Below are 15,829 nucleotides of genomic sequence, written 5' to 3' on the forward strand. Positions count from 1 at the left end.
GCCCTGCGAGCTGGTGTGAGTCCCTTGTACCCTGCTGCTGGGAAAAGCACCGCGCACCGGGCTCAGCGGTACTGCTGAGCTGCTTCGAGCCATCTGGTTGCGTTCAACAGTCAGTTTTGAAGGTAAGGATCGTGTGTTTTGTTGGGTTTTCACAGCCAGGGCTGGTTAGCTGTCAGAGAGGTTGTAGGAGTTGTTCTGCACTGATTTGGAGGTGGAAAGAAACCATTTGTGCCCTGAGAAATGCTGCCCTTCAGATGGGAAAGTTGGATGGAGGAAGAGAGAGAGAAAAGAGAAGTCAGTGCAAAGGCTTTTTTGCTGCGTGGCCTCCTTGACTGCCTGTTTTACAGGTGGAAGCACGCCCAGGGATGTTCCTGCTCCTTTATCACTGCACACCAGCCTTGCAGAGCAATGCACTGTTCAACAAATTCCTGAGCGATGCAGTCTCACCTCGGGGCAGAGGGGAGGAGGGAAATGTGTTTTGAGGTTCTGGGGCAGGTACAGTTGCACGTTGATTTGTACTTGGTTTAGCAGAGGAGCAGGGTCCGGCAGCAAATATATTTCCAATTTTCATAATTCCTCTAAGATTTTAAAGTGCAGTTGGCCTTGAGATTACAGAGCTATTTTTAGCTCCCCTGCCATCAAAAGATACCATTTAGTGATGAAATTAACCTTTTACTTGGGATTTGCTTGCTGGATAAATTAGGTCAAACTTTCTGTATGTTAAAGGAAAACCACTGAAATGATGGAATTGCTCAGACAGACTCAGAACAGAAACTAGCCCATCAATTTTTGAAGAGAAGCAAAACTGTAATGTCCAAATAAGAACAACGCAAAACCTAAGGCATCTGAGATTCCCAGGAAACCTGGGATGATCCCACATCATGGTACAGCTGAGCATTTAGCCGATAGATCTAAGAGGACTCCTTACAGGAAAGGCTGAAAGACTGATGTTAAAGACAGACGCTGTGCTGTACCAGCAGCATAACCACATGAGCTGCTGCAGCTTGTAGAAGAATACATTGTGAAGATACATCCCTTGGAAGGACAGCACATCCCGTTTTGTCCCAAAGATTTCCAGAGAGATGTGAAGATTGTATCATCCCCCACTTTCCTGTATTAACAATTCTCCAGGTGGTTCAGGAGCAGCACTTCTTAGCAAGAGATAAGTTGCTGGCTGCCCACTCAGAGGCAAAAAGGATGAGAGACGTAAGCTTGGGTGCTTGGCTGTGACCCTGAGTGCAGATGGGCTTCCAGGGACTCTCTGCCTGGGGATCCTTGAAAAGGAGCCAGGAGCAGCAGGACCCTGCTGTCTGCACCCTGAACCCAAACCTGAAGTTTCAAGCACCCATCATCCCTTCTTGTTGCTGAATATGTGTTGTTGGAGAAATTGCGGATGTCAAATGAGGAGAGTCTCACTTCCAGCCCCACAGTCTGTCCTTGTGGTGACCAACAAATAGTATGATGCAAGAGACTGTCTCTCTAACGTTTTGTGAGGGTGGACACATTTGTCTCCTGTATTTGTGCATCATTGTGCCATGCTCCTAGATGTATCCTGCATTAAACAACCTGCTGTTAGTTTTTCACTTGAAAAGGACTTTTAACCCAGGCCGGGGGCTAAGGTGACACTGGAGTAGAATAGAGTGCTTGCAAAGGTGAACTGTAATAGCTGTGTCCTGCTTGAAGTCTGAGCGTGGTGTGTGTTCACAGATCAGTACCGGAGCAACGTTGTGTTAAGTAATGATCAGCTTTAGTTAGAGTTAGGCTAACACTGATACATACTTAACAACCATGCGAGCACAGTCATTGTTTGCAGAAGGAAGGTGTGACTTCTAAACCTTCTTGTTTCAGTGTTACATCTAAAAACCCCAGACAATGAATCCAGCATTCTCATCTATGAGGCCAAAGGAAAAAAGGAGAAAAGATTGACATTAATTAAGTCTAAGTTTTGCTACTCATGCCTTGGGAGCCTATCTTAATGCTGCCTGCTCTTCCAGGAGAACGTAGGGCTGACTGGATGATACTCATGTGCTAAAACTGGCTAGGGGTCAGCTCAAGATGGAAATCAGAGGACTGTTTCTAGATTTTGCAGGGACTCCAGAGGTGTGAGGACACTCTCAGCAGGTATGGGAGGTGGCAGATAACCAGATGATCTAGAAGATGGATGTGGACCATACAATGGACCTTGCGGTGGCAGGTTCTGTAACTTGGCCAGCTGTGCGGCCGTGCATTGTCACCATATGGTTTTGCCAGCTGGCAGTCACTGTGCTGTCTGTGCGGATCTCGTAAAGGGGAGAATGGGCTGAACAATTTTTCTGCCAGAAAATGTGGTTGCATTGCAATCAAACTGTTCTGAAGGAGCTCATTCTGTTTGATGACATCCTCAGTGGGGTTGTGTCCCATCCCGCTTGGTGGGTGAGGGTAAAGATAACTTTTTAATTCTCTGCGCGGTAGTCAGGAGTAATGACAATTACTTGAGAGGTTCAAACAAATCACAACTTTACTTAAAACTCAGTGGAAATGCTTGGCAAAAGTTATAACAATTCTTAAAACTCAGTGGAATCATGAGAGGGAACGGCTCAGCAAAACTTGTAACGGTATTGCCCTCATGTGCCGAAAACAAAGTTAGAGACAAAGAGAATGGTGGAGAGGAACAGAGAGGGAGAGAGGGAAAGAAAGGGAGGAGAAGAAAAAAGATATCATCACCTTTGGATCCAGCGATGTTCTCTGCTCGTAGTTGTAATCCTCATGTGGCAGGCGCGTGCCAAAAAATGCTTCCCCTTTTTGTAACCCGATGTGCCCGCCCCACAGGTGGGAGGTCTGTCGCCACTGAGCAGGTGCAGTGTGTGCTCAGGAATGTTCTAGAAATGAGTCGGTGGGTTGTGGGGGTGCTGGGGGTCCCGCAGTCCCCCTCTCTTTGGGGATGACCGAGCAATGACCCCTCCCGGGCATGCATGCTCAGGAGACAGATGGTCCCTGTCTGCTCACACGGAGGCCATCTTGCCTCCACAGGCTCCGCTCGTTTGTCCTTGCTTGTGTTAAGATGGATGTTTGCGACCTTCACTCATTACCGGAGCTCCACACCACCCCGTGGCTCAAAGAGACATCTTGACTTCTTCCTGGAGGTCATCTTCTAGAGTGGTCATTCTTACATAGCGAACACAGGGGGAAAGGAGAGAAGAGAAGGAGGAGATGGCACAGGTGATCATACAGTGAACAACAGCTATGCCAATCATTAAAAATAGGAAACCGACAACTAATGTTAGTCCCATTTTCATTAACCGTGCCCCCCATCCCATGAGTCCCATGGATTGTAGGATGGATTGTAACCAAGAGTTCGGAGTCTCGCCATCAAACCAATCTTCCAGTTGCATGGATTGAAAAAGTTCTGCCGTCTGCTCTGTTATCTCCTTCATTTTTGTTCTAGCCTCCTCTATTCAGGTAGTAGCATTGTGTATGGTGATACAACATTCTCTGTCAGTGAGATTTAACATCCCACAAACTCCTTGTTCTTTAAGCGATATCATAGACAATTCTGAAGGGTCATCTTCGATACCTGTTGGACCTGTAAATTTAACTCTCCAAAGGCATACCATGTCCAGTTACTGAAAAGATGTACCTGCCAGGTAATATTTTCTAGGGCAAATTGGTTCTGTTTTAAGGTTACATAAAGGGTAAAAATATTTTCAAACTTTAACACAGCTATTTGTCCATTAGTATAATACTTGGGAGTTAAACTCCATTAATCACCCATTTGGGGCGGGTCTTGGGATTCTTTCCCGCTTCTCTATGTGACCGCTGGGAAGGTATTGCAAAATTAAAAACACAGGACAGATACAAAGAAGGGATACCCAATCCACGCCCCAGACCACATGATATTCCAATGTTAAGTAAGAATAAAATTTTCCATTGGAGCATCCCCATGCTAACCCCAAAGGTTAGTTTTACAGGTTATTGGTCCATGTCATTCACAGCATATATAAGAAGTTTGGTGTTTAAGGGTGTCCCCTGTGGGGGATAATGGGTAAAGGGTACTCCACAGCGTTCTTGTTTGCTAAGATTTTCACTTTCGGGAAAAGTGATGTTGCAAACTTTGTCGCTATTTTGCCATCCCTTTGAAGGATATCCCCAGCACGTGCGTGTCTCTCGGATTAGTGTTCTGAGACTACCAATAAACCAAGTTTTGGGAGTAATGATGGGAGTATGTCCTGGTGTATTTGTCAAAGGTGACATTTCCAGCAGGTATGTCCCCTTTGCTGCTGGTAAATAAGGGGTTTGATCCATCTGTTGGAGACCTTTCTCCCACACCGAGTATTGCTTTCCTGCACCTTTAAAGCTGCGTGAATAAAACCCAATGGGAGGGATGTTTGCGACATTGACTCGTGACCAGAGCTCCACAGGTTGTTGGAAAGAATGGCACAGATTATCCTCTTTCCTGTCAATAACGTGAGAGCTGGAGACAGGATTTTGAATTTTGTTTTTATGGGGTGTTGTCAGGAAATGTTGTCCAAGGAACATTTTCATTAAGACAAATGTACTTAAGACACCCTGTAGACTTTTAGCAGCACCTGCTCAGGGGTCTGCCGCAGAGCTTGATGTCCAACAAAGCTGCTTGTTGTCAGCGCTGGAGCAGGAGAGCTTCAGGGCTCAGTCAGAAACTCCCAGCTTGGTGAGGAGGGGCAGAGGAGGAGCTTTCCTTCCTAATTTCTTCTAGACAGCTTTAGCTATTTCTTGATTTTTTTTTTTTTTTTTTAACTTGAAAGAAAGGAAACCACTAAATCCAGCAAGTAAGTAGAAGTCAGGGGAGGGAGCTGAGAATTTGGAAGGTTGAATGGGTGCACGCAGTACACAATTACATCCAAGGAAAAAGTCAGCATTGCTTTTACAAAAAGCCCCCCAGCCTCACAATCATATGAGAGTGCTTGGAAGAAGACAGCAAGTATGTGGATGAGAAGCACCTAGTTGGTGTAGTCTGCTTGGATTTCTGAAAGGTTTTAAATATGGTCCCTCATGGTGGGGGCTTTTAGGAAAATGAATAGTCCTGAGTTAAGAAGGAAGTTCCTTCTGTGAATAAATACTTGTCTGAAAGGTGAAATGCAGGGGGAAGTGGATGGTGAGTTGCTGCGTGGAAGAGAGGTCAGCGACGCTCTTTACAGGGATAGGGGCTGGGAAGTGTGGGGTTCAATCAATGTCTAACTGGAAAAATTGTGAATCGTGAAGTGGCGATATTTGCAGGTGAAACAAAGTTCAATCAGGGCATGAACGGTAAGGCCTGGCTTAAAGAATTGCAGAAAAGCTTTTATGAGGGTCATTGAGCATTAAAATGGAAGAAGAAATTCAACTGTGAAGTGATGGGGTTTGGGGGAGATGGAGAGAACCTAATTTCCTCATTTCATCCTGTTTGCCTGTGTAAAGCAGCGAGCTCTGAGCTGACTGTTACTGCTCAGGAATGAGATCTTGGGATGGCGATAGGCGGTTCTGTGGAAAGGTCAGCTCGGTGCTAAGTGCCAATCAAAAGCAGCAAACCACGTTAGGGATTGTTATGAAAGGGAAGCAGGACAAAACAGAGAACATAGTTATGCCGATATATAAATCTACAGTGCATTTACCTCTTGGGAATTGTTTGTAGTTTTGGTCCTTCTCAGAGGCTCAGAAGAGCAGGAAGGATGGCCAGGAGTCCTCAATCGCTTCTGTAGGAGGAATGAGCAAGTTGGTGAAGGCTCCTCAGCCTGACCAAGAGGTGATGAGGGGGCTGGGGGATGTGACAGAGATTACAGAGCCCACCAGTGGCACTGAGTGGATGGGAATTGCTTGCGTGATGCCTTTTCCAATACAAGGACCAGAGGACATCCAATGAAACTAGCTGGTAACAGGCTCAAAACAAGCATAAAAGAGGTGTTTCTTTGCACGGTGCATAGCTGAGCTGTGGAAGTTGTTGCTATAGAAGGTCATGGATGCTAAAAGTTTGCATGAGCCAAAGGGGAAGCAGGACAACTTCGTGACTTAGAAGTCCTTGAAACCATCTCTAGAGGTAATTCTGGATCATAGGCTGCTGGAAGGAAAAACAGACATCAAGGAAATTTTGCTACATGCCGCTTTGTTCTTATAATCCTCCTAAGGCAACGCTTGGCCGTGGTGAGGCACGGCATGTTGGAGTACCTGGGCCTGTATCCTGACCCATGCTCACACTGTGTCTAGTAGGGATGCCCTGGGGATGTGGGATTGACCTGAGGGTACTGTGGAAGCACAGCCCAGTCACAGGAGAAGCGGTGGTGTTCAAACATAAAAATTTGATGTCTGGAAATATTTGTATAATTTTCTTTTCCCCTCAAGTTTTGCCTCTGTGTTCCCATTAGCCACACCAGTGAATTTCGAACTGCTGGAAGTTTTGCAGCGCACCAATCCCACCTTCCCAGGCACCTGTGCCACCACTCGGTCAAAGTCTGGGAACTGAGCTGTGGACACAAGCACGTGAACTTCCTCGACTTTTAAGTCCCCCGTTACGGAGTTGGGAGCATCCTCTCCCAGCTGGGCACAGAAGGGACATGACTCTGCACCTCAGATGCCTCAATTACTTGTTTACTTGCATTAAGCTCCCTGCAGTTGCTGGCAGCTCTGCATGGCCATTCAGACTGTAGGATGGAGATGCTCACTGTGGTAGTGAAAAGGTTTTAACTTCAGAGCCTAAAAAAGTACCAGGACAACCCAGAGCAGAGCACGTACTGAACAGTGGCATTACAAAAGCAGCCAGCCTGGGCAAGCAGTATCACCCGGTCTGTGGGTGGCAAAGATGATAATGAGAATATAGAATGATAGGATCATAGAAAGGTTTGGGTTGGAAGGGACCTTAAAGCTTATATTTTGTCCATATTTTGTGGACATAGTATGCTGTTCAGTGGGATTTAGCAGAGCTGCTTTAATTTTGTATTTTGGTTGCTTACTTGTTCTCTCTCTGCTCTCAGTACTTTTTTTTTTTTTTTTAATCACGCTTCACCTGATGCATTTTCATCCACAGGAGAGCTTTTAATTGCCATGAAGGACTTCAGCCAGTGCTGCGTATTTACCCTCACCCTCAGGGTTTCAGACACTTCTAATGGACTGATAACCATGGGACAATGATGGCACAGACACAGCAGGGTGTGTGGATTTTTCTTGAAGTAAATGAAGCGTAAACAGTATTTCTATACTTCCTTTCATAGACATACAAGTCATGTGTATTAAAGTCCTTTTTTTTTTTTTTTTTTTCCCCTTTCCTCTCTTTCAGATTTTAACAGTGGGAAGATGCTGATGGACAAAAACGAAACCTGGCTCTCTAATTTCTCCTCCGCTGCCTCCTCCTTTGTGAAAGGAGGTGGCAACTGGACAGGGATCGGCCTCCAGGAGGTGGTCATCGGGCTGATACTAACCCTCATTGACTTGATCACGCTCCTGGGAAATACAATAGTCTTCATCTGCCCGGTGGTGGAGAAGAGGCTACGCACCGTCACCTATATGTTTATCATGTCCTTGGCCATGGCAGATTTCCTTGTGGCTTGTCTGGTCATGCCCTTTAGGTAAGAAATGCTCGTAAGGTGAGATCGGATGGCGGTGTGTGCATGCCATGTCACTTCTCCTAGCTCGGCGGCCACTGTTCAAGCAGGGCTGGCTAGAAGTTCCTGTGCTGTGCTTAGGGCTGGGCTCTCCAAAGAGTTTAACTGTGGGTCGGTGGTTATATGTGTTTCCGTGCCTCAGTTTCCCTGCCCCTTTTAATGAGTCCCCTTATAACGAACCGAAGAGAATTCCCACGGGTATTTTTCTTGTTGGCTATAGAGGGACCCTGGCTGCTGGTGTGAACTAGATATCCAGCTTTTCAGGTGGCTCCAGTGAGATGAGTCCCCTCTTCCAGGACCAGCCCTGTGTTGCACGCGGGGCCAACACAGTTGCTAGATGATTTTGCACGCTCTGTGTGTTTGGGGAATGCGAGATGAGGCGTGTCAGCATAAAGTGTAATGACTGCGTTGATCCTGCTAACTTTTCAAATGGACAGCCAATCACAGAGTGTGTGTTTCCCCCATTTTTCTTAGTCAAGACTGACTACTGAAATCAGTGGAGTTAAATTCTATGCTTTCCATTTTACACTTCTTTCCCGTTATCTTTTATTTTCTGGGAGTGGGAGGGAGAAGCAAAAATGTTCCTTACTAGTGTAAGAAAACGGATGATTTCATATTACTGAACTTGAAAGGCTATTGCAGAGATGTTATTCTTCATATTCTTGCTGAAACACAGAATTTTGTTTGTTCCTGCTGGTTCAGACAACATACCGGTGGAGTTTGTGGGGAAGGCCGGTGATCTGGCAAAATAAATCTTTTGCCTGCATAAACAGGCCAGGAGAATTGCAGTCTGCAGCGGGATAACAGATGGGGGATTTGTTTTGCCCCTATCGCCCGACTGCGTTGCACATCGGTAACCGGCAGAGTTGTTATGGGGACAAAGACCGTCTCCCCTCTCTCTGTCTAAATGTAAGGATTATTTTATTTTAGCATAAATAGGGTAACTGAGGCTCACCCTATATTTAATGGAGGAAGAGGCACTTCAGAGGGCAATTCTGCCTGCATGAGGCTTATATTTACGGGAGCTTCGCTGCCTGGCTAAAACATAATAAAGCACATGCAGAAATCAGTTTACTTGTAGGCTCTGGCTGCCTTGTGCTGTAAAACGGCCGTAGGTTGGTGTAAAGCTGGGGGGGTGCACCCTACTTAGTGTTCTTGGAGCAATATGAAGAAGCTGAACTCTTTTCCCATTTTGTGCTTTCGCTCTCGCAGGGCTGCCTACGCTTTTGAATTTGGCACCAAAAGGTATTTTCCCAACAAGTAATTACAAACTGAATTATAGTGTCAGGTGGAAGAAAAAAAAAAAAAAAAAAAGCAGTTAATGGTGCCCTTTAAAAAAATCTTATTGCCAATTTCAATTCTAAGCTCGGTGACTTTTTAAGTTCAGGTTCTGAAATCATCCATCTGTATTCACCTGGCTCTCCCCTCTACCTGGTGCTACAAATATCCACCCGAGGGGCTTGACGATGATCTAACCTCTCCTACTCTATTAAAGTCGGTGGGAATGAGAGTAGTGACTTAACCAGGAGATTTGTATTGCTGATAGTGGGGGTTTTGCCCCATGTTGGAGAAAGACGGGGTTGTGGAAGTGGCACTTTGCCAGGCAGGGGTGGGAAGGGTCTCCAGGTTGGCTGATCTTGTTCCCTGAATCGCCAGTTCAAATTTCAGTTACTCAGCATCCTCATAACTTCTGCCTCCTGACGTGGTATTTGCAATGGGGGTGACGGGAGGGAGCGGTAGCAAAGAGCAAGGTGGGTGTCGCGGCAGCTGTAATTTCCCCCTGTAAGACTGATGGCATCCCCCATAACTGGAGGAAGATCTCTTCCTTATCAAGGGCAACGAGGGAATTTGGCACCAGGTTTTGCTCAGTTAGGAACGCAAAGGGGAAGGGAATTGAACGATTCCTACCTATAGGCTCCCAGGAAAGCATGGAAGGAACAAGAAGAAACAGCTGAAAATATGTTTCATTGGGAATTCTGTCTGCGGTTTCTCATGCCCAACAAGAAAGGAGAAGAAGGGCACAAGGATGAGGAGCGGACCACAGCTGTGAAGAATATGAGTGGAGGGGAAGGATCATAGAATCAGAACCACAGAACAGTTTGGGTGGGAAGGGACCTCTAAAGGCCATCTCATCCAACCCCCCTGCAATGCACAGGGACGTCTTCAACTAGATCAGGTTGCTCAGAGCCCTGACCAGCCCGACCTTGAATGTTTCCAGGGATGGGGCATCTGCCACCTCTCTGGGCAACCTGTCCCAATGTTTCACCACCCTCAACGTAAAAAATTTCTTCCTTATATCTGGTCTGAATCTCCCCTCTTTTAGTTTCAAACCATTACCCCTTGTCCTGTCAAAGGATAGTAGAGGGCATTACAAAGGGGGAAGGATTTCCATGAAAACCAAAGGCTTTGCTATGCAGCCAGAGAGAAAATGGCCCACCTAGGAGAGTGATATCTTATTTAACAACAAAAAACTACGGAGGGGAGCAAAGAGCAGAGCACGACTGACGCTTTGTGCCCCTCCTGAGTGCCCTGGCATCACCTGGTGTGAAGCCTTTCCGGCTTTTGGTGGGCCCCGTGGTGAGGAACGGACCCTGCCATCTCCATCGGGTGTTGTTCAGCCCTGCTGATGGAGTGGCTCTTGGTCCACATCTTTCCCACAACTCGGTTTCGTATCTATGTTGCTCTTTTGAATTGCAGTTTGCTCCTCAGTCGGAATGTTAGCACATGCCAAAGAGAAGGAAAGAAATTATCTTAGGACCCAGTTTGGCTCAGGAAATGTGATAGAAAGCAAAAACGAGGTTGTCGCCTGGTGCCTTAATTTCATAAGACTGCCGGTTTGTTCCTGGTTCGGCTCGTTTGCAGGAGCGGCTCAGCTGTGCTTAGCTTGTTGTCTGGGTACTCCAGCCAGCCCAGCCATTTCCAGGCTATTTCCAGCTACTATTTTCATTTGCAAGCATAAGTGAAACACAGAGGTGACTTCACTTCTGCTTATACTGTGCATTTCTTTGGGCCTTTATTATTCCTTTTAACCAGCATCATTTCCAAGCTGCAGAGACTTTTTACATCAGAGAAAAGGGAACAGGTATCCACTACCGTGTGCTGTGAGAACATCTGCAAGGTCAGGTGCATCCCACCAGATGCGTGCTGATGAGAGCTAGGTACCTGCTCAGCTAGGAACTGTGTCAGGGATGTTCATGACAGCAGCACGGTCTACTTCTGGAAGGCCATGGTGCTCATACCACAGGCTTTGCAGCATCTCTGGAGATAAGGAGGACTTCTGAGGAATGGCACCAAGACATTCAAGTCCTTTACTAGACTCATGCTTCAACTTCTCTTTGTCTCATTTCCCCATCTAGAAAAGAGCCACAAAACCTTTCCATGTGTGTGCAGTGGGACCCTCCGTGCTGCCCATGTGGAGGCCACCACGGTGTAGGGACAGGTTCTGCTGTAGATTAACGTTTGTTTGATTTTTTGCATAGCATCCTGCATAACAAAAAGCTGCCGAGAGCTGGGGCCCTTCAGCCAGCACTGTACCTACCCACTTACATTAGTTGTGCTCTAAAAGAACCTTCATAAAGTCATTTTAATGAGTTGTTGCTAATTAGATGCAGAACTGAGGTTGGTTTCCAACTCATCTGACATCAAGGTGACTCTCTCTGCCCTTGTCAGACAGCACAGCCCACCTGCGTGCACCGCTCCGCAGCAGCCCGACTTTCACCGTATTTGACCAGCAAGCTGGGAACTTAGCGGATAATTAAAGCTTTGCAGGACTAAGCAGTTACTCAGCCTTTCACATCAAATTCACACACAATGGTTATTTCAGCAGCACCCCGGGAGTTGCAGAAAGCTGCTGAAAGAAAGGGGAAGTGAATGGCATCTAACTGAACGCTATAGAAACATGCATCAGCCTTCCTACAGCTGCCATATGTTCCTTCCTTTGCTGCTCACTTCTCACAGGCCCCTCTTGACTTTATTACAAATAATTTTGGCATAGTATCTGCTTTTTGCTGGTGTATTTACCTCGCTGAGGCATATGTGAGCTATATAACATACAAGCCACATCATAGGCTTCCTCCTAGGTTTTATTGGCTTTTACCCAAGAGTTGAAAACCTTTTGTTTTGAAGCATGAGACCAGATGAAAAGTGAGTTTCTTGGAGGAGGGAGCATCTTCCATGCCCCAGGAATTGGGGAGAATTCATAAAAGTCTGTGCTGCATAGGGCACTGGAAAAGCTGTGATAAATGTGTATGTAAATTTGGGGACCTCTGCAGGGCAAAGCACCTTTCTCAAGGGACCTGCTTGTCACAGAGCGCAGGCAAGGAGCATAGGTTTGGTCGTCTTCAGCCGTGCCCCACCTGTGGGTTATTGTCTTGGGTTGCACTTTGAGGATGAATCCGTGCTGTCCGACTGAGCCTCCCTACACTGCACGCCCGTCTTTAGTATCTCCGTGTTAAAATATGGCATCGCCTCAGTGGAGGCTTGAAGAAAGGCATGAAATCAGTCCTTCTCGCTTTGGTTTCTACCCATTTTCTCTGGCAGTATCATTTACGAGGTGACGGGGATGTGGTTGTTCGGGAAGCTGTTCTGCAAAGTCTGGATCTCCTTTGATGTCATGTTCTGCACTGCATCCATCGTCACGTTGTGCTTCATTAGCCTGGACAGATACTGCTCCGTGGTGACCCCCTACCACTATTCAAAAAGGATGTCCCGTGGCAGGTGAGTGGAGTTGCTCCTCACTTTGAGTCCTTCCAAATTTGTACTTGGCCATGGCCTATATTGACTAGGGACCAAATGAGCTATTGACAGTTGCTGCAGAGTGATGTGGCAAAAGGATCTTTGCACCGTTTAAAACTTCACAGAAATTGTTTAATGTGGTGCAGGAGAAAAGGAGAATGCAGCAGAGCTGGTTGGAAAACACTTTCTGAGTTAAGGATGAGTTGCAAAATGGGGTAGAAATCGGTGGCGTGGGCTGACTTGTGCCTACAGCTTCTGCCCTTTGCAGGCGTTTCATGGGAATTTCCACAAGGGCTGGGGGAAATGACACCCAGAAGAATGCATGTAGCAGTAGTCTTCCCCCTCTTAAACTCATGATATTCATGGGCGAAATAGAAAACAGGATAAATTTCTAAGCTCCTGTCAAGGTTTTATGTGAAATGTTGAAATGAGGACTGCAGGGTGGGGAAAGCTGTCTGAGGGTGGGCAGAGAGGACGCTGCAGTTGCAGGGTGCGTTACAAGGTGGGTTCAGGCTCTTTCGGGGATGTTTTTCCCACTGTGACTCTTGCTGTGTACGATTTGCGGAGCGCCGGCAGTCACCAAAATGAGGAGGGGGCTGTGCAGCCTGCCGTGCCACAGAGCAAGCACTGCAGTGGTACTGAGGATCTAGTGTCCATCACCTCCACCCCTACTGCTCCTCAGAGGATGAGACAGCGGCCAGATATTAAAGCTGAAACCAAACAGAAAAAATCTACAAGGTGGTGTTGTAAATATTTGCAAAAATCCTCTGTAAAATCTTTCTTCTTCTTTTTTTCAGCTGGCTCTGAGCATCCCTTACACCGACCCCAATTCTGTAACCCAGAGACCCAATTACCCAGTTGTTAGAGATACTCACGTATGGACTTGTTCTACCCCAGCTTTTTTCCTGCTTGGCCACTTCTCCAAGCCCTGTGGGACTGCTGAGCAGTGGTCTCCCACACAGGTTACCATGGGGATTGAATCGTACTGGATGTTCTGAACTCAAAATAACTCAGACCCTTTCTCCCCTTCTCATGTCTTTCCTTTCACAGATGCATCGTGATGACCTGCACGGTCTGGGTATACTCCTCCCTCATTTCCTTCCTTCCCGTCATGCAAGGCTGGAATGAGATCCCCGGGGTGGACTTCGATGCAGGCAGAGAATGCATCTTTGTTACCAACTGGATTTTTGCCATCGTGGCTTCTGCTCTGGCATTTTTTGTTCCCTTCATGGTCATGTGCAGCATGTATTTCTTCATCTACCGAGCTTCACGGCTCAAGGCCACTCGTATCATGTCTCAGACCCTGGAGATTCACTACCACCCCAACAGCAAGCGGCAGAACCATCTGCAGCTGGAGAACAAGGCCACGCGGACCATTAGCATTATCATTTCAGTCTTTGTGCTGTGCTGGCTGCCGTACTTTGTCCTGAACGTGTGGCTCGCTGCCAGAGGCACTGACTCTACCAGCACGGTCTTGGTTGACACCTTCAAGATCATCACTTGGTTAGGGTATTGCAATTCCACCATCAACCCAATGCTCTATGCTTTCCTGAACCGGGACTTCCAACGGGCCCTGAAGAAGCTGCTCATTTGCAGGCATAGGTCTCAGGTGGACATTGGAGAAGACATGGTTTCCATAGCCACGTTTTCCAAGACTGCTCCAGACCTAGAATATAGCATTACAGTGCCAGGGCCCAACAGTGCCCTGAAGGGCAAACCCAAGTAATAGGGATGCAGAATCAGTTGCTGGAGGTGGTGGTACAGAAAGTGCCAGAGCACATCCTAATGGAAAATAACGGGTAGGAAAATAGGGGAAAGAGGGGCTGGAATATTACAGCTCGGGGCATACACTGGAGATGCATTCCTTCATCTTCCACAGTTTTACGAATGAGGAACTTTGATATTTTAGGGGTAATTTCTTATAACTAATGGAGCTAATTCCTTCCTGGGTAATTATTTTTTAATGAGCATTTCCTAAGACAAATTGAATCTTTATGCTGGGGGAAAAAAAAAAAAATCAGTATGATAATGTGAACTTGTCTTTGTGTACATCTGGTGATCTACAACATAAGGTGGGACAGTATTTCTTTCTTATCAAGCCACTATAGCTCTCATCTTGCAGCTTACATTACAAATTTGACCAGGTTTAATAACTCCACATGTGCCAGTCTCTGTACGGGAGTTAGGAGGGATGTGCTCAAAGAGCCGAGGTCGTGTCTTTACAAAGGCAGCACGTGGTCCAGCAGCTTGTGCTCTCCGCAGTCTGGGCTGTTGCTCAGGGTTCAACTCACTCGCTTCTGAAATGCTGAGAGGTTCAGAGCTTTCCACTTTCAGACTTGGTGTTTAACTCTACAGGGTGCGTTCGGCAGCAGGCAGGAACGGGCAGGAGGAATGCTCGATGTGCGCAGACAGCATGGCTACTGTTTGTAACATCTAAGATCATTGCTTCAGTGGCTTTCTGTGAATTATCTGTAAGTTTCCTTATTAATTCTGGAAGGGAATATCCGATGCATCAGAACCCAGGAAAGGAGTGAGACTTGCTGAAATGTTTGTAGCACCGAGAGCACCGAATGCCCGGGGAGTTCAGAGGGGGCTACATGAGACTGACACCAGTCAAACTGCACGTGAGGTGGAATTATTACTTACCTGAGTGTTTTGCACTTGTGATGTCTACACCTTGATGCTATGAGCATAGCTATAGAGTATTGCTGGACCACACAGCCAGAAAAACCAGAAGATGAAAAATGGGAATGATGATTTTTAGCACTGCCAAGTGCTTGTCTGGACTGCAAACAGCATCAAACAGCACCAGCTCCCCGCAGGTGGGCCATGGAGCACCTCATTGAAGGATTACCCTGAAAAGGCAGGACTGCTCCCAAACATCTCTGCAGCATCTAACAGTAAAAGCAGGACCTGAGCCCCCAGGACCACGGCTTTTCTGCAGCAGAGTCACCTGAGGGCTGGTGACCGCTCAGACCACAGCCACCGCTTGTCCCAGGATGGTTCTGGTGGGGTCTCATGCTGGTTTACACGGGAGAGTCACTGCTCTTAGACTGCTCTTCTGGGGACCTGAAACACTTCCAGGGTGGTTTCTAAAAGGGCTTTTTCTGAGTGCTCAATCACCCACCTGGGACAGGCAAGGCTTCTGCAGCCTGGGAAGCAGAGCAAACAGAGCAGAAAGACATCCAGGCTAACACATCATTCTAAAACTACTGGAGTGAGGGATTTGGAAGGGTGAAGAATGTCACTTTGTTAATAAATAAAAAAAGGAGGAGTTAGTGAAAGTCCTGAGGTGTTCTGCTCTGCCGGCTCAAAGGTAGCAGAGGACTGTCCTCAGAGGTAGCAAAAGCAAGTAGCTACTGCCTGGAGCAGCTCAGCTACTGAAGACACTGTGCAAGGGTCAGAAGTTGTCTCTCAAGAGCCTGGTAGAAGAAACAGCCCTGACCTGGGGTTGCAACACTGGTACTCCTGTCAAATGACATCTCAGAGTGGTTTAGGTCTCCCAGCTC

General features: G+C 46.9%; 1 protein-coding gene across 1 annotated transcript; it reads left to right on the top strand.

Moving 5' to 3' along the window:
• The first annotated feature begins 12 nt into the window (after nucleotides 1–12).
• On the top strand, nucleotides 13–14,369 carry LOC104631442 (histamine H2 receptor). Its single transcript, XM_075750762.1, has 5 exons — nucleotides 13–122; nucleotides 7,013–7,134; nucleotides 7,262–7,550; nucleotides 12,126–12,302; nucleotides 13,371–14,369. The coding sequence occupies exons 2-5, from the start codon at nucleotides 7,113–7,115 to the stop codon at nucleotides 14,044–14,046; spliced, it is 1,164 nt and encodes a 387-aa protein (XP_075606877.1). The 5' UTR covers nucleotides 13–122; nucleotides 7,013–7,112; the 3' UTR covers nucleotides 14,047–14,369.
• The last annotated feature ends 1,460 nt before the right edge of the window (nucleotides 14,370–15,829 follow it).

This window comes from Balearica regulorum, chromosome 4 (genome assembly GCF_011004875.1).
Source record: "Balearica regulorum gibbericeps isolate bBalReg1 chromosome 4, bBalReg1.pri, whole genome shotgun sequence".
Lineage (NCBI taxonomy): Eukaryota > Metazoa > Chordata > Aves > Gruiformes > Gruidae > Balearica > Balearica regulorum.